The sequence below is a fragment of the Physella acuta genome, unplaced genomic scaffold, assembly GCF_028476545.2.
Source record: "Physella acuta isolate Inbredline_101_S28 unplaced genomic scaffold, ASM2847654v3 ptg001066l, whole genome shotgun sequence".
In the NCBI taxonomy this organism is placed as follows: Eukaryota; Metazoa; Mollusca; class Gastropoda; family Physidae; genus Physella; species Physella acuta.
In genome coordinates, this window is record NW_026732583.1 from 475322 (window position 1) to 494668 (window position 19347).

At 43.2% G+C, this 19347-nt stretch overlaps 1 protein-coding gene across 1 annotated transcript; it reads left to right on the forward strand.

Moving 5' to 3' along the window:
- Nucleotides 1–369: 369 nt before the first annotated feature.
- LOC131955431 (microtubule-associated protein futsch) lies at nucleotides 370–19074 on the forward strand. The gene is made up of 15 exons (XM_059319541.1): nucleotides 370–1026; nucleotides 2318–2542; nucleotides 4132–4381; nucleotides 4722–10807; nucleotides 11181–11666; nucleotides 12098–12916; nucleotides 13381–13458; nucleotides 13865–13890; nucleotides 14252–14388; nucleotides 15048–15180; nucleotides 15346–15444; nucleotides 16100–16197; nucleotides 16992–17043; nucleotides 17874–17999; nucleotides 18694–19074. The coding sequence occupies exons 1-15, from the start codon at nucleotides 993–995 to the stop codon at nucleotides 18793–18795; spliced, it is 8751 nt and encodes a 2916-aa protein (XP_059175524.1). The 5' UTR covers nucleotides 370–992; the 3' UTR covers nucleotides 18796–19074.
- Nucleotides 19075–19347: the final 273 nt, after the last annotated feature.

A 19347-nucleotide genomic window follows, 5' to 3' on the forward strand; every position in this document is an offset into this window, starting at 1 on the left:
CACGCTATGTATACTATACACACATTGAATCACATAGTTTAACTTTATAATTTACTTTTGTTACTTTTTAAATTGAGATTAAAATAAATTCTAGCTGTTTTTAATGTTATGTATTTTATTATTCTATATAAAACTAGTTAATTTTTAAGCTTCAGTAACGCTCTTGTATAGCGTTGAAAAACATACCACAATAGTGAATACAAATAAATTAAACCCAAATAAAAAGCGACTACACACCATTTTGATTGGTTCTTTCGTGACACATGAAAAAATAATAAGACTATTGTGTAGAAATAGTTGTGTGCAGTTTAAATAAAAGATCTGTTGAAAGCGGTGCGCAACAGTGCGCACTCTTAAAGAACGCCCAAATAGATACCAGTGACATCATTTTTTGTAGACAATGGCGGTAGTGCATACAGAATAGAAGCAAAAGGAAATCAGTAAAAGGACTGGATCAGTCACTGGAGATGATCGAGTCCTAGTTCTCGAGAACCTCCAGGACTCAAGTTACAAGTCTTGACCACGACGAGAAGGTTATCTGCCCCCAACGGTTACTGTGCAAGTCCAAGTCATCCATTATTAAGCTAAGTGTCCAGAACGAGGCGGGAGGTAGCCTAGGTCTACATTGATGTAGATCGGTCTGTATGCACGTTGCATTTTGTAGCCATTTCGAAATAACGCATCAGCAAAAAAGTAAATTAATTAATTACGCAGGTGAATGAATTAATTATTAGTAACATCACAATAATTTTAAAAAATTCGGACTGCAAAGAATGCGGAATAAACATCAATAAATATCAACAAAAAATCAATCATTAACTTGTTAGATCGTATTCTGTGTTGTGTAATGTGTACCAACATGGATTAAGAATGGAAATGTAGAGTAAAAACAAGAAGAAACTGAAGATCGTCTGCTTAGGTCACACTACACCATCTGAACACAAACAAGTCCACCAGATTATTCCAGGGTTTATTACAAAATTTTTTGAGAGATGTCTGGCAAAAGGAACGAAACGAATAAAGAAGGTATGCTACTATTTGTTTCTTAATTAAATTGTACCACAAATAGACATTCATTCATTGATTCAAGTTACAACTTCCTTACGCATCCCCCCATAAGAATAGAGAAATATTTATCTATGTGCAGTTCTTCAATTTCTTGTATCGCTTACCTACAAAGATAGTTCAACCATAAACCTAATCGTAATTCTGATTCAAATTACATGACAATAATTATAATATATTAAGCTTTGGGGTAAGTTTGTTAGTTAATAGAAGTATTGTAGATATTTAAAAAAAAAGTAGGTGTGTCTGTAAACGGTATCGATATTAGTGACTTTTAATGCTCTCTTGTAGAATTAAGGTACCGATATTTGTGCTACTTTATAGCTCTTCGTGAGGCGTCGTACGAACAGTAATGTTTTTCTCCAACGGGTAACAGTTAATATTGGATTAGGATTTGGGTTATGTCATGGCTTCTAAGATCAGCGGTAGTACATCATACAATTATATTGTTTTAGCACACACAAAATGTATACTGGGCTATATCTCTAGCTAGTGGCGTCGCTAGGTCGGGTGTCACCCGGTGCGCACCTCGTGGTGTAACCCCGCCTTTTTTTTCTATGTAAATTGTGTAGTTGGTGTCACCCCCGGGTAAAAGCTTTACAGGGTTTACACTTAATACTAATGACGTTTATCTACAGTCGCTTGTTAATACAGCTGGGTGTAGCATTGTTTTCTCTATAGTTTACGTCATGGTGTCGTCGTCGTCCCCACCCTCACCCCCCACCCTTGTCGCGATCGTCATTATGTACTCTAAATATTTTTATATAAACTCTAATTAGCCATCAATTGAACTGGCAAATAACATATTTATTCAATATATCTAGCTATTTTTGGTCTTGGTCCCGCCCCCCCCCCCTTAATTGGTATCACCCGGTGCGGACCGCACCCCCGCACCCGCCTTGCGACGCCTCTGCGTCTAGCATACCCTACGTATGCATAATGCGCATACGTTTACATCTACGCCTGCACATGCACATGGACAAGAACATGCTCATGCACATACGCGCGTACACACACACACACACACGCACGCACGCACGCACACACACACACACACATATATATATATATATATATATGTATATATATATATATATATATATATATATATATATATATATATATATATATATATATATATATATATATAATACATATGCTTATCACACACGTACACGTAGTTGTACGATGATTAGGCCCGGGTAAAGTTTCGAGTTTGTAGATTGAACCAAGTACTTGACCCATCCAACAGAACAAGATGCGAAGGTCAACCAACGGGCCGCCGGCTACTCGTCGACCTACCTCCGCAGGTCTGGCCTGGAGGCCGGTCAGGTGGAGAACTCGAGCGCCCCCTTCGACTCCATCGCCGCACTGCTCACCAGGAAAGATAATAATGACGACAAGTACCCACCCATCGTCACCATCGACGGACGGGTCGATACGGATATCGATCACCTGATTGATGATTTAGAAGATGGTAGGTCAAAGTCAGATGGTAGGTCAAAGTCAGATGGTAGGTCAAAGTCAGATGATAGGTCAAAGTCAGATTGCAGGTCAGTCAAATGGTAGGTCAATATCAGATTGTAGGTTGTCAGATTATAGGTCGAAGTCAGATTGTTGGGCAAAGTCAGATTGTAGGTCAAAGTCAGATAGTAGGTTAAGTCAGATTGTTAGTCAAAGTCAGATTGTAGGTCAAATTCAGATTGCAGGTCAGTGGGATGGTAGGTCAAAGTCAGATTGCAGGTCAGTCAGATGGTAGGTCAAAGTCAGATTGCAGGTCGAAGTCAGATTGTTGGTCAAAGTCAGATTGTAGGTCAGTCAGATGGTAGGTCAAAGTCAGATTGTAGGTCAAAGTCAGATTGTAGGTCAAAGTCAGATTGTATGTCAAAGTCAGATTTTAGTTCAAAGTCAGATTTTAGGTTAAAGTCAGATGGGTAACGGCGTCAGTTTCAGCTGTTAATTAATACAACAATACAAAACAATATAGGGCCTATATTTATATCTCACTGAACCGTACACTGAAGAGAATTAAGGGGAAGGCACCATGAAAAAACAAATTTTACCTCTTAGTTTTAGGTTGCTTCCCCTGCAAAAAGTACTAGAGAAAATATCGCACATTTTCCTAGTGTAAGTTTTAGCTCACCTACATACATTTACACATTTATAAGCGTTCTTTGTTCCAAACTGCGCTTTGTTCCCGGGTAAAACCAATTGACGAGCAAAGTTCTTCAAAACCTCAAAACTTTGTTCACGGTTACTACTCAGATTACTTGCAATTTTCAGTTCTGTTGTATCAGAATATGAAGCTTCACTATTACTTACTTACTTAGTCCTCTTTGCTCCTTATGGAGCACAGGGCCTCCACCATTTCCTTCCATTTCTTCCTATCCTCGGCTATTAATTTTGACATCTCCCAAGACATCCCTATTGGCTTCAGTTCTTCAAGAAGACTCCGCCTCCAGGTCTGTCTTGGGCGCCTTCTCTTCCGCTTTCCCTGGGGGTTCCACTCAAGCGCTTGGCGTGTAACATTTGTATGAGCCTTTCGCAGTGTGTGACCCACCCAGCGCCACTTCCTCCTTCTTATTTGCACACCTATAGGCTCCTGCCTAGCTTTCCTCCATAGTTCCAAGTTCGGCACTTTGTCCTGCCATCTCAGTTTCAGTATCTGTCTAAGGCATCTATTCATGAAGGTCTGTATCTTTGCTGTGCTTGCCTTGGAGACTCTCCATGTCTCTGCTCCATACAGCAGAACTGCCTTGACATTAGAGTTAAATATCCTAATTTTTGTGGTAATGGAGATGGCCGAACTTTTCCATATGGGAAGCTTCACTATATTGTATAGTAATTTTAACCGTATTTGCCAAAGTTTATTTATTCTGGATTTGTAACAAAATGTAGTGCAGCTGTACCAAAATATTCTGGAGCTTTTCATTAATGCACTGAAGCTGTACCTTAGTACCATAAGCTGTATAATTATTCTGGAGTTGAACCACAATATTCTGGAGCTGTGTAAGATGCTACTGGACCCATTTGAAGCTATGAGCGTGCTATGTCTTGTGTCCCCAGATTACACAGGCCCAGTGGTGGAGACACCGAGCCGCTTCCCCAAGCCGCACGTCTTCAGTGTGATCGACGGCTCGCTGGACGACGACATCGACAGCTACGCCAACGACGACGGCGCCATGGAGCACACGCTGGTGGACGCGCCCAAAAACTACAACTCGATGGAGCTGAGGGACGTGGCCTCTAAAGACACGTCCGTCAAGACCCCTGGCCAGGCTAAGGGAGGTCCATCTGGTCTGCCTCTGACCAACAGGTGCGTCTGCTACTCACCAAACTCTAGCCACTACTCTAAGGCTATGTTTAGGTTATGGTCTAGAGTTGCTTTATCTTTTCGGTAAGGGCTAGGGTTAGTTTCAATACGATGAAATAGCAACAACAAAAAAAAACGAAGGGCAAATCAAAACGAAACAAAGTGTACAAAACTGAAGTATTTAAATTACTAATTATACAAGCTGGCGAGAAAATATATTTAAGCTTAACAACGTTTGGTATTGTAGTTGGTTTAAATAAAGAAAGAGACTCTGACTGATTACAAATGAGTTTTTAAAAAAAATTTGAAGAGTTCTCAATTTATTTTGGCTTTCTCTGGACAGATCTTTCAATAAAACCAACGTGGAAACGGCTGAAGCAGGGCCAGGCTACGAGAACAACGAGAGCGACATGTCCGTCGTCCCCCTGACGCAAGTCAACATGCGCTTTGAGGACGAGTACGACGAGGACATGTGCCGGGGCGCCGACATCGGCAGTCGCGTGGACGAGATCCTGGCGGGGAAAGACGCGGGGGGAGCCGCCAAGGAAGACAGCGAGATGTACACGGAGCGAGGGGTGGAGCAGTCCAGCATCAGGGTCGTTGAGTCGTGTGAGCAGATCTCGTCAGAAAGCTGGCCCAAGATGGACGCCCTGGGCACGTCCAACAACCGGAAGTTGTCATCAAAACAGGAGTTGAGTCAGAGCAACGACGAGAACGGGGCGATGGTGTCGCTGGCAGACGGTGACAGGTCGGTGTTTCTGGACGAGACGTTAGCCGGGGAGCTGAAGAAAGATCTCTCGCAGCATTTTTGTGGCCCGGATAAAATCATGCGGCCAGACGAGGGCGGGGATGTGTGGGGGTTCGTGGATCACGCAGAGGGGGCGCCGCAGCCGGTGTCAAGTAAGCTTTGTGAAGCCACAGAGTTAGAGATGATGAGGGAGGGTGTTGGCACGAACGAGGAATGTGTAGGAGACACAGGAATTGCGGATTCCAAAAAAGAGGACGTTGAAGCTGTTGATACACAACATGCTGAGGCTGGAACTGGGTTATCAAATGATGCAGAAAAGAACAACGAAAATTCTTTAATGAATTGTGAAATGAAGAACTCAGATCTCGGCCAAGCTGAGATTCGCGTAAAAACAAAAACAGAAGAAGATGCCAAACAGCCAAGTCCTGGGACCTTTTCCATAGAACTTTCAGATTCTGGGTATCAAGAAAACAATGGGCCAGAACCCATGGAAACCAACTCACACCTACGTTCAAATACCCCTCAAGAGGCAAACACTGAACCAAACAACCTAACACAGGAGAAAAACAGCCCACCTGAACCAAACAACCTATCACAGGAGAAAAACAGCCCACCTGAACCAAACAGCCTATCACAGGAGGCAAACAGCCCACCTGAACCAAACAGCCTAGCACAGGAAAAAAACAGCCCACCTGAACCAAACAGTCTATTACAGGAGGCAAACAGCCCACCTGAACCAAACAGCCCATTTCAAGAAGCAAACAATCTCATTCAATCAAACAATCCATTTCATGAGGAAACACGTCACCATGAATCTAAAAATCCATTTCACGAGTCTAGCAATCCCCCCGAGCCAAATGGTGCTGTTCAGGATGCAAGCAGTCCCCCTCAGCCAGATGACTTATCTCAGATAAAAAATTCCGAGCCGAAGAATCCGTTTCAAGAAGAAAGCTCACCCCCGGGCCAAGAGGAGACGGTCCTGGTGGATACGCTACAGGGAAGTCATTCTAATTATAGCATCGGGCCAGATGGTCGAACAGAAACCTGCCATTCACACACAAGCACTGAACCCGAAGAGATCAAACCCCAAATTCTCGACGACTGCAAACACCTACCTGGCTTCCGTTGCTCCAAAACACAGTCAACGATCACGTCGAGCGAACAGAGCTATGTTCTGGAGACTCAGTCGGAGCCCGTGCCAAAGGACGAGGACAGCTCTGAATCTGAAAGTCTGAGTTTAGTATCGCAGCAATTCATCGCTCAGCTGATGGACCTGAGGGGAAACAAAATCAAGTCTAAGGAGCTGATCGGCAAACTTCGTGACATTGTTCGGGAGTCCAGTAGGGCTGAGGATAAAATACACCATTGCAAGGAAAAGTCAAGTCAGGAGAAAATTCCAATGGAAAGGCAAAGTCAAGAAAAGTTGCCTAACGAAAAGCCAAGTCAAGAAATGATGCCAAAAGAAAGGCAAAGTCAAGAAATGATGCCAAAAGAAAGGCAAAGTCAAGAAAAGTTGCCTAAAGAAAGGCAAAATCAGGAAAAGTTGCCTATAGAAAGGCAAAGTCAAGAAAAGTTGCCTAAGGAAAGGCAAAGTCAAGAAAAGTTGCCTAAGGAAAGGCAAAGTCAAGAAAAGTTGCCTAAGGAAAGGCAAAGTCAAGAAATGATGCCTAAAGAAAGGCAAAGTCAGGAAAAGTTGCCAAAGGAAAGGCAAAGTCAAGAAAAATTGCCAAAGGAAAGGCAAAGTCAAGAAATGATGCCAAAAGAAAGGCAAAATCAAGAAAAGTTGCATAAGGAAAGGCAAAGTCAAGAAAAGTTGCCTAAGGAAAGGCAAAGTCAAGAAAAGTTGCCAACGGAAAGGCAAAGTCAAGAAATGATGCCAAAAGAGAGGCAAAATCAAGAAAAGTTGCCAAAGGAAAGGCAAAGTCAAGAAATGATGCCAAAAGAAAGGCACAATCAAGAAAAGTTGCCAAAGGAAAGGCAAAGTCAAGAAATGATGCCAAAAGAAAGGCAAAATCAAGAAAATTTGCCAAAGGAAAGGCAAAGTCAAGAAATGATGCCAAAAGAAAGGCAAAATCAAGAAAAGTTGCATAAGGAAAGGCAAAGTCAAGAAATGATGCCTGTAGAAAAACAAAAACAAGAAACAGGACATAAAGATAGACACAGTCAACATACAATACCGAATGAGATGTTAAATCAGGAAATGTTGCCCATGGAAAGGACTTCTGAAGAAAACTTATCTAGAGAAGGGTCAAAAGATAAAGTATTGCCAAAACAAAAGCAAAATCAAGAAATGGCTCGTATGGAAAAACCAAATAAAGAAATGTTATCTAAGTTAAAACGAAATCAAGAAACTGTTTCAAAAGAAAAACTGAACCAAGAAGAAATGGCTCCCAAAGAGCAGCCAAACCAGGAAATATTTGCTAAAGAAACGCCAACCAATTTGTCGGTAGATAGAAATATGAGTAAAGAGATTTTAACAGGGGCGGATGCCTGCAGCAGTGCTGAGAAAAAATCCCACACAACAGACAGTTTAAGTGAGTACATGTCAGCTATGAACCATCCTTCAACAGCTGAATCAGATGGCACCAAAATACTCTTAAAAAACGAATCGCCGACAGAACATTCGAGAAGTCACAGCCAGGTCATGGACGCTGTCATCAGAAGAGAATATGAAAAGAGCAAAATTAAAGTGCAGCATTCAGACAGTAGGTTCAATCGAAAAGACGCCCTGAAGAATCAAGAGCTAAAGCTTTCACATAAACAGATGATGAAGAACCAAAGGAGCTCGCACGATCCACAAAATGCAACATCGAAGGAGCTTGCAGCAGAAGAAGGGAAACCAATGAAGAATTATGATATACAAGATGTTAGTATATCCGAGAAAATTGCAAAGCACGAAGCAAGACATTACTTGGATGAAGAAAAGCGAGGTGTTCCAAAAAGGGACGATAAAGAAGGCAGGAGGAACAACGAGTCGACTCGTGAACATGTTCACAGGGAGGACAGAGAAGGTAAAGACAAAAAGCACCGAACTCGCCGGGACTCTGAGAAAACGGGCATCGACGAGATATCTGAGCACGAAAAATATCACGAAAACGATGTGAAAGTTATTAAAGACGACTGCAAAGACAAGCGGTCATCTACAAAACACAGGGAAAACAGCTGCATTTCTCAGAGATTTGAAGATAAACCTAAACATGAACGAGATGACTTTGCGGAGTTTGATGGCACAAGAGAAATGAAACACAGATCAAGAACCATGCCTGAAGCAACGTCAGGGAGGGCCCTGAAGTTCAAAGAGATGCCTGAAGACTTTAATCAAGCTGACGCAGCTGTTTCCAGTAGAAACGAGTCTAAGAGAAAAATGGAGAAGCACGTGACTAAAAGAGCGACGGAACAGGATATAGATGCTCTGGCGTGTTGTGCCAAGAAAAACAAACACTTTGACGGGGAAAAGATGGACTCAATATATTCAAAACACCCTGAGGTGGCAGAGGAAGGTCATAAATATTCCAGTAAACATAAGGAAAACAAAGAAGACTTAGAGAATCACCAAGCCTCGAGCACACACAGGAAAGATAAAATGTCAAAACCAGGACATACACGGGAATCCAGCCACGAATATAAAGAAGAACAATATTTATCGCTCAATACAGTTTCTCATATAGCAGTGCCTGAAAAGAAGTTGCAGTCTAAAACTAAAGACAAATATTCCGATTTACTTTTCAAAACGACGGTAGATAAAAGGCAGTGCGTCTACACAGAACAAGGAGGCGTCAAAGAAGAAATGTATGTGGAGTCTGTAGAATCCACATCTACAGTCAGTCAGATGAAACTGGGAAAAATGAAAGGCCCGGACAGGAAAATGAAATCCCCCACAGATAAACGAAGTCATAAAGTTGATCAAGTCGTCATCGAAGCAGTGCAACCTTCAGAGGTTCAAGGCAAGACTAGACACAGCAAGGAATCCAAGCTCTCCATCAAGCAATCCTTGAAAGCTGCTCTACGTGTAGCCGAGGAATCTCTGACTGCCGCAGCTAGAGTAACCCAGGTTTTGAACAACGTCATGAAGGCCGCGGCCAAGCCAAGCGTCTCCACCTCTTCTTCTGAAGACGACCGAATCCCTGCCAGCGAGTATTTACCTTGCACCAAAACAAACTATACACAGATTCCAGTCTTTCGCAGAGCTGTCAGTATGTCTCCTACTAAGGTAGTAGAGAACGAAACACTATCAGACATAGATCAAGATGATAAGGATTCGCAGAAAAAGAAAAAGAAAAGCAGTAAAAAAACAACGCGAGCGATGTCAACCAGTGTGATCCAGTCTAAGAGCAGCTCTCCTTTCCGAGCTAAGAGCTCATCACTCTGCACACAAGAACGAGCCGAGCTTACCAAAGACCACGCGCGCAAGGAAAAGATAGCCTCGTGCGAGCTGTTTAAGAAAATAAAAATATCTAACACCACAGTTCAAGCCCCTGGGGGGAAATCAGAAAAATCGCATCACAGAACGGGCGCGACCTCAGTCGCAGAACACCGATCGCTGCATTCGGTTTCAAGCAAAGTTCAAGTTAAAGAGAGTCACCACAGGGAGTCAACAGACGCCAAATCTGAGCGCCATAGAAGCAGTCGAAGCTCCAGTAAGAAGCGGAGACGTGAGTCCCAGGAGGATCACGACGCCGAGACCCCCCAGGGAGGTAAAGGCAAGGCCAAAGAAGTAAAAGCCCACAAAAGCAACGATCAGCCTGAGACGAAGGCCAAGCATAGCAGCAAAGAAAGTAAGACCAAAACTTCGACCTTAGACGTTGATCACAAGACAGATGAATGCAACACGCACAAACGGAAAGAAGCGAAAACAAGTACAAAACCATCCGCCGGAAACAAGGATGTAGAAAATATTAAAAAAGCAACAATTGGTACCGCCGTCGTAAAAAAATTACAGGTGATTGACACGTGTCAAGAAAGTATCTACCGCGAGTTACCGAATCAACGACCCCCACAAGATTTACCCAATCAACGGCCCCCAAAAGATTTACCCAATCAACGGCCCCCACAAGATTTACCCAATCAACGGCCCCCACAAGATTTACCCAATCAACGGCCCCCACAAGATTTACCCAATCAACGGCCCCCAAAAGATTTACCCAATCAACGGCCCCCACAAGATTTACCCAATCAACGGCCACCACAAGATTTACACAATCAACGGCCCCCACAAGATTTGCCCAATCAACGGCCCCCACAAGATTTACCCAACCAACGGCCCCCACAAGAAAACATCTCCCGCGAGTTAGCCAATCAACGTCCCCCTACTGAAGGCGAGAGTGACATTATACCCGAAGGAAAGCTGCAGAAGACCATAGAACAGGAAGGTTGGAACCTCCCAGCCAACAGCCGCGTGACAAGCTGGAAGACAGATCACTACCTCACCCAGCTCTTCCTCCACCAGAACAGCGAGAACTCCCACTCCGCCCAGCTCTTCATACGGAGACAGGTGCTCGGCTCCAAGGTCGACCCCAACCCCATCTCCAGTGAGTCCGAGTCGCTGGAACACCCCGCCTGCAACCGGACGTCCAACAACCACAGCAACAAGCTGTGCGAGTTCGAGCCGCTGGTCTTGGTCAACGATTCGCCAAGCGGTGCCAGAGCTGCTAGATGGGGTGAACCCTCAAATGAAGAGAGAGGTAAGACTTGAAGGAGTTCACTATGGGTTAGTAAATAGAGCATCTAGCGGTGTCCAAACTATTGTCTTCTACTTGATACCCACATAACTATTCTTTTACCGGAAACGGATTTTCAAGCTATGCAAAAAAAAAAAAAAATCAATTTAATAATGTTACTCCACGCAAATATGGTTTCTTCACATGGTGTAGTGAAAAAAAAAAGTCTAAAGTACTTATGAAATAAATATAATGCTTCCTTTGCAGTACATTCATAATTTACTTTGTTTAGCAGGAACAGACCTAAGTACTGTATGAACTATTTCAAATTTATATTATTGTATTTATGATGCGTTAAAACAATATATTCTTATAAAAACTCTAAACTTCTCTTTAGATCTCAGGAGCGTGCACTGCAAAACAAGCCACGTAGCAGAAGTCCCCCAGCTCACGAGGAATGCAGCAGACAATACCAAGTTTCAGAAGAACGTCGAGGGTGAGCTGCCCTGGAGAGGATCCTCCTCAACTCGACCGTCGTCCAGTGCCCAGCGGCCGTGCACCGCGGAGCTCGAGGGCTACTTCCCCGACGACCCCACGCCCCCCTCGCTTCACCAGACGGCCAAGTGTGCCAGGAAGAAGAGCCAGGAGAGGGCGCTCTACGCTTGCTATGACTCACCCGTAAGAGAGGTCAAGGACAGAGCTGAGCGCCACTTGTGCAAGCAATCTTGTGTGGAGCATCAGGACTCACCCGGCCTCAACCCCGAGGTACTGAAGAACAACATCCTGTCTAGACAAGCACCGTTTCCAGAGAAAAGGGTGGAGCCATTCAGTCGAGTTCTGCAAGACAAAGTGCTTGCACCTTTTAGTCCTATTTACGAAGAAGGTAATTTATTGCTTGATATACTGACTATTCTGTTTACTTTTGATTTACGTTGACAACCTCGAATTATTTAAATACCAGAAAGTATCAAATAAATTAAGTATCAATTTGTTTAATAATAAACTGCTTTTAATTGCTCTAAAAATATAATTTTAAAATATACTTAATTTATTCCTTAGCTTCATAAAAACGTAGTTGCTTTAGAATCTAACAACACATTTTAGCTACCAACACTGACTTTTATAGCTCTAGAAAAAGTGTTATTCTAAACATCTATATACTCTGTATTCAACACTGCCAACATCCATTGCTTCTTACCATGTTCAGATAACTTTAATAAGAGAATCCGAGAAATAATACAGAAAGATCCAGATAGGCTATGCGATTGATCTAGGTGAACTTGTAATTTTTTGTTTTGTTTATCTCCATGTCAGCCTCGGATCGAATTTCCTTCGCCAGCTGTGAGGAGAGGAGTCGAGACATTGAGGTGTGGGCACACAGGCACTCACGGTCCCGTGGCCCGAGGAAATCTCGATCTAGGGACACGGATATAAACAATAACAGGGTCGACGAGGAGAACGATGAAGAAGGCGACGACGAAGAGGAGAGACTCTACGAACTCAAAAGATCCGCAGGGTCCGGAGTCGACCCTGCGGAATTCTACAGCGATAATTCCAGAGTGGAAGAAACAGAGGTCAGAGCGGAGGGGGAGGTTGTTCAGGAGGGGGGCCTCGGGGTGGCCGATGTCCAGCAGGAAGAAGCCCGTCCTGGGGATGCAGAGAGCATGAATGAAGCACAACTGAGAAAAATGCCAGAGGTAACAGAGGATCATAAATGGGAGTACGCAAAGGACACAAGCGGGTATGAGCCTTCAGCATTATCTGTGTCACCATCAGCAGCAAACAATGCAGCATTATCTATGTCATTATCAGCAACAAACAAGGCAGCATTATCTGCGTCACCATCAGCAACAAACAAGGCAGCATTATCTGCGTCACCATCAGCAGCCCACACACCAGCAGACGATGGAACAGAGCTAGTCCATCTGGTGCCGTCAGGCGACGTTAGCGTGATGCAGGCCCTACAAGATGGCACCTGGTACAGTTTCAGGCCAGAGCAACTCTCATCAAATGACGACGAGGGTGCTGCAGAGTCAGTCGTCTTCACGCAAGAGTCACCGGAAGCGGAAGTAGCCCCAGTAGAGGAGGAATGGCCAGTTTCCAAATCTAGTTCGAAGACAAACGACCAAACTGGTACGTAACAAAAGGTCTAAATGGATTAATTATCTTAGACATCAGAGTTGTAATTACAATCTTAAGTTTACCCCTTCAAGCCTTGCGATCCGTGGGGCATATGACCTCGGCATACGAAGTGCCGTCAACACTAAGACTCCCGTTTACTTTCCCTAAAGTGAATCAGGTACCATTAAAAGCTGGGTGGACTCGGCGACATCATAAGGAATCGAACCCAGGATCCAATCTTGAGACTTTGGGGTTAGCTGTCATACGCTACAACCACGTCGTCTCATCATTTTGGTTGAAATAACTTAAAATTCAACAATAATTCAACTAATCATACACACTGTATATCTATTAAAATACCACATAACAATTAAACACGACATATCACCAAGACAATGGTCTATGTTATACAATGAAACACTGTAGACTTCCGTCTATGACAAAGTAAAATGTTTGTTGATCTGGCTCGTCTACAGGACCTGTATCGGAAGAGGTCACAATTCCAGTCAGAGCTAAGTCCGCACCCTTTGCTGATGGGACGAGATCCAAGACAGGTAAGGTATTATTCACATGGTAAATTAGCATTCAAATCGGGTCATTTTGGAACTGTTCACAGAGTAAATTAGCATTCAAATCGTGTCATTTTGGGACTATTCACAGGGTAAATTAGCATTCAAATCGTGTCATTTTGGAACTATTCACAGGATAAATTAGCATTGAAACCGTGTCAATTTGAGACTATTCGCAGAATAAATTAGCATTAAAACCGTGTCATTTTGAGACTAGTTTACACTGTCCCTTGTTGCCAAGATCTGTTCCGCACACGGCCCACAGGCCAGCTGCTTGCAGACACTAGGGATAAAAACAATGGCAGTACAGTTGTCTTTCTGTTAGCATAACGCCCTATTTAACAATAAAAGAAAAAAAAAACGATAACAAATTGGTTTCTTTGTTTCACAGGTCCAATGGGCTATTCAAAGACGAAGGTAGGTACATAAACTGAGTTTGAAATCTAATTAGTCAAACTATAGTATACGTTAACTCAGTGGCGTAGCGAGGTGGGGGGGGGGTGTGTACCGCACCGGGTGACACCATTAGGGGGGGTGACACCAAGGCAAAAAATAGCAAAATATATAGAGAAAAATGATAATTCCACTTAATAAAGTGATTAATTCGAGTGTTAAATAGTCTTTTAAGAGGTGTAAATAGAAAGTTTGAGGGGGGGGGGATGCAAATAGAAAGTTTGAGGGGGGGGGGGAGGGAGTGCAAATCGAAAATTGAAAGTTTGTCCCCGGGAAGGGTCGCTACAATGATTGATAAGGTCCACTTTTCTTTTGTGATCTGCAGCCCAAATCCGAAGGGACGATCTCTTCAGCAGAAAAAAAACGTCGCATCCAGGACCAGAAGTTGTGTGCCAGATTAGCAGAGATCAGCAGACAACCCAGCAAGCTGGACAACTGGATGAAACCTGGCCCGTCGTCAACGTGAGTGTGGCGTCAGCTATCTGTGTACTCACGCCCGTGTGTGTTAGCTACCCATGTACTCATGCCCGTGTGTCGTGTGTTAGCTACCCATGTACTCACGCCCGTGTGTGTTAGCTACACATGTACTCACGTCTATGTGTGTTAGTTACCCGTGTACTCACGCCCGTGTGTGTTAGCTACCCGTGTACTCACGCCCGCGTGTACTCACGCCCGTGTGTGTTAGCTACCCTTGTACTCACGCCCATGTGTGTTAGCTACCCATGTACTCACGCCCATGTGTATTAGCTACCCGTGTACTCACGCCCGTGTGTGTTAGCTACCCGTGTACTCACGCCCGTGTGTGTTAGCTACGTGTACTCACGCCCGTGTGTGTTAGCTACCCGTGTACTCACGCCCGTGTGTGTTAGCTACGTGTACTCACGCCCATGTGTGTTAGCTACCCTTGTACTCACGCCCATGTGTGTTAGCTACCCATGTACTCACGCCCGTGTGTGTTAGCTACGTGTACTCACGCCCGTGTGTGTTAGCTACGTGTACTCACGCCCGTGTGTGTTAGCTACCCGTGTACTCACGCCCGTGTGTGTTAGCTACCCGTGTACTCACACTAAAATACTTAGTTAGCTACTCTTGATCTCACCCATATCTCCCCCTGAAATCAGTGCTGGCAGAATGATGGAGCACAAGCGTGTAATGGAACAAGAGGCCATAGCCAAAGAGAACGAAAAATTCGCCCATCGGTTGTTCAATCTGGAGTCTGGCTACAGCCGGCAAAAACAACTCAAGGATTATGAGGTAAGATTTTCTTTTACTGGTGTAGGGCAGTGGTGTATACATGTAACGTTTAGGTTGCTAACTACGCGAGAGTACACACAAACACATACACAAGCACACACGCACATTCTCACGCGCCGGTTGAACTGGCAGCCCGTCCTCATGGAACCTCCGCTCACTCCACAGAAGGCAGCCGGTCAATCGAGGGTGTCCACCCGTTTCCAGGAGGAGCCGGTCAAACTGACGTCACATGAAGTCACCGCCTCGAAACTGGCCAGAGAACAGGTGCGTGGGTTATGCTGGGGCTGTTATTTATGGTGAGTTGATGCTCATGCGTTATGCTGGGGCTGTTATTTATGCTGAGTTGATGCTCATGCGTTATGCTGGGGCTGTTATTTATGCTGAGTTGATGCTCATGCGTTATGCTGGGGCTGTTATTTATGCTGAGTTGATGCTCATGCGTTATGCTGGGGCTGTTATTTATGCTGAGTTGATGCTCATGCGTTATGCTGGGGCTGTTATTTATGCTGAGTTGATGCTCATGCGTTATGCTGGGGCTGTTAAATATGCTGAGTTGATGCTCATGCAAAGAAACGAGAAGTTATAATTTGGCGAGAATGCAAACAAATGAAATATCATCAAATCAGACAACTGTGACGGGTTATAGACACGCGAGCGTCAAAAGAAGTTGTAGCACCTCAAGTTGGTGGAGGGGGGGGGGGGTTAATATTACAGATCGAGGCCAAACTATTTTCTGATTGAGTTAAATATTTCAGACCGAGGCCAAACTATTTTCTGATTGAGTTAAATATTTCAGACCGAGGCCAAACTATTTTCTGATTGAGTTAAATATTTCAGACCGAGGCCAAACTATTTTCTGATTGAGTTAAATATTTCAGACCGAGGCCAAACTATTTTCTGATTGAGTTAAATATTTCAGGCCGAGGAAATGGACCGTTTTATTTGTGAACAAAAAAGGAAAATGGAAAGCCCAAGGCCGCTCACCAGAAGTCAAAGTCTCCCGCCATTACGGAAAAGGTGAGCTATTTTTTTCATCACCTCCCGCCATTACGGAAAAGGTGAGCTATTTTTTCATCATCTCCCGCCATTAAGGAAAGGGTGAAATATTTTGGGGAAGTTCATTGAAAACTTTACCTTCCATAGCTTACCGAAAGACCTATGTTAGTTTTTCATCATTGAGCGCCCAACATATAGCTTTAGTAGGGTTACACCAAGTAATATTTTTATTTTTTACTTTTTAGCGCAGTTTTTAATTTTGGTCTGTTTTTATTTGTGAATATAATAAAAACCTTTTTCCTTAAAATTCTTGTTTAAACGAGAGACATTTTGTTTAGATTTCTTGCCATTAAGGAGAGTTTGATCCATTAGACCACCCACGTGATATTCCATTCTTTTGCTACAGAAAACTTCAGTTTTATCACTGGATTTATTTCAAAGAAAACGCATACTCTATCTTCTTCTAGATATCTTCAGGCAAATACTGAATAGCGTCCCTTGAAAAACATTCAAGTTAAATCAAGCGAGAGAATTCGAGAAGGGGAAACAATTACATATAAACATCTTTTTTTAAAAAGGGGACAACTAAATCTAAGGAAACGATAATTCCTACATAAATGTTACATGTTTGTCTATTTCATCGGAAAGGGGGGGGGGGGGAGGGGGGGGGAGTTAAAGAAAAAAATCTTGACGCCGATGAAACAATCTTGTCATGCAGTGTAAAATGACAACTCAGGTGACGTAGACCTATCACGTGATCAGAACACGCCTCATGCATGAAGCTGCTGAATGTAATTTTTTTTCTGTCCCCCCAGAGATGGCGGCGTGTCTCCGTACAGCAGACTCAGGTTGGAGAAAGAGTTTCAGGTAGGTGGAGGCCGACTGGTCGAGTCGCTTGTCACTCAGCTGTTTCAGGTAGGTGGAGGCCGACTGGTCGAGTCGCTTGTCACTCAGCTGTTTCAGGTAGGTGGAGGCCGACTGGTCGAGTCGCTTGTCACTCAGCTGTTTCAGGTAGGTGGAGGCCGACTGGTCGAGTCGCTTGTCACTCAGCTGTTTCAGGTAGGTGGAGGCCGACTGGTCGAGTCGCTTGTCACTCAGCTGTTTCAGGTAGGTGGAGGCCGACTGGTCGAGTCGCTTGTCACTCAGCTAAGAGGGCAGAGGTCTTGGTGAGAACTACCAAATGCAGTTCATTTAACATTGCGGTTTTTGAAAATCAGTTCTAAATTTGAAAGAATGTTAGCAACAACCCATACATATCAAGCAAAGTCCATCACACGTTGACTTGCTCGTGAGTTCAATGAACAACGACATGAACATCAAATTAGTCAACACTACTTTATAGGCTAATTATCTTCAACACTACTTTATAGGCTTTTTATAGTCAACACTAGTTTATAGGCAATTTATAGTCAACACTACTTTATAGGCTTTTTATAGTCAACACTACTTTATAGGCTATTTATAGTCAACACTGCTTTATAGGCTTTTTATAGTCAACACTGCTTTATAGGCTTTTTATAGTCAACACTACTTTATAGGCTATTTATAGTCAACACTACTTTATAGGCTATTTATAGTCAACACTACTTTATAGGCTATTTATATTTAGCTACAGTTTCTATAAGGTATTGTGTCACATTAAAAAAAAAAAATTGACATTTTTATTCGCTTTTAAAAATATAATTTTATTGTTCTAGGAGAATTATAGAAAAATGCTGAACGGTGGCAAACGCTCTGCAGACTGGACTAAATGGATGCCGGTTAAAATGACATTTGATCCTTTTCGGATTCGCATAGAGAGCGACAAGCAAGTCAAGAAGCAGGTACGTCATTTTTGGGGAGAAGGGGGAGGGGGGGGGGGGGACGACGTAAGATGAGATGGGTTGGGTGAAAAGGTGAGTTTACAGTTTTAATATTTACATGAATGATCAAAGCTCAATTTAGTGTCGGTTAATCAAAGATTATATTCATGGCAAATCACGCAGATTGTTATCAAAAGATCATTCAGTGATGTACTAAGTTTGTATTCAAAAGATTTTTCTTTCATTTAGAAGGCTCATCACTTGAGCATGAGAAAAATCATTGCTCGTATATATAAGAAGATCATCAATTGTGTATGTTGATTATTGTTCTTGTGTCATGGAACAACACTAGTGGTTGAATTACCCCTCTCATCCTACACACACACACAATACAACATTGTTTATTTAACCCCCCCCCCCCCCCTCTATCAAAACACAATACTGATTTTTAAAACCCCTCCGTTCCTCCTCAATACTGATATTCGCCCCCCCCCCAATGCCAGACTGATGCCCCCCCCCCCCCTCATCACAAGACTGATGGTGTTACACCCCCCCACCCCCATAAGACAGATTATTTTACCCCCTCCACCCCTCTTAACAACTGATGATCCCAAACACTTTTGGTATTATTCCCCCCCCCCTTCCCCCTCACTACAAGACTGACGATTTTGTCCCCCCCCCCAACACAAGACTGATGATTATGTTTACCCCCCAGGCGCAGAAAATCGATGAGATGTGCCGCAACAAAGAGCCCCCTTACGCCCCGAAGCCCAAGTCAGCCACATCGGTCCTCTTGGCCAACTTAAATCGCGTGTAACAGCCCAGCCAATGGACTCGTACATACGAGACCACGTGATCCAGTTCACCCAATGAATTACAGTGTTTGGATGGGACGTCACGCCCAACTTTATGAACCAGAAAAAACAATTAGGTGCCAGTCCATCTTGAAACCAAAGGGAATAATGTCCCCTTTTTTTAGTGTAGAAGATATTGTCCCCTTATTCATGTAGGGAATTTCGTCACATTCTTTATGTAGGGAATATTGTCCTATTCTTAATGTTTTCCATCTCAATGAAATAAATATCTGAAAATTAAATTACTCAACTTTACTTTCTTTCCTAGTGTCAAGAGTAGCTTTATTGTTTAGTTTCATTTTCACTTTCCTTTTCAAAATTTTATTAGAATTTTTTCCCTTAAGTTCTTCTATACATGTTGGTTTGTCCATACACATTTAGTTCGTCTGTGTAATTTTAGTTCGTTTATACAACTTTAGTTTGTGTATACACATTTACTTGGTCATAAAAATTTAGTTTGTCTATATACATTCGGTTCTTCTTTATACATTTTGTTCGTCCATATAATTTTAGTT

Excerpts from the sequence above, each read along its gene's own strand:
- LOC131955431 (XM_059319541.1), top strand. The coding sequence starts at position 993 with ATGTCTGGCAAAAGGAACGAAACGAATAAAGAAG. Across the intron at positions 12,917-13,380 it reads GAAGACAAACGACCAAACTG|GACCTGTATCGGAAGAGGTC; the intron begins GTACGTAACAAA and ends GCTCGTCTACAG. Across the intron at positions 16,198-16,991 it reads CTCCCGCCATTACGGAAAAG|AGATGGCGGCGTGTCTCCGT; the intron begins GTGAGCTATTTT and ends CTGTCCCCCCAG.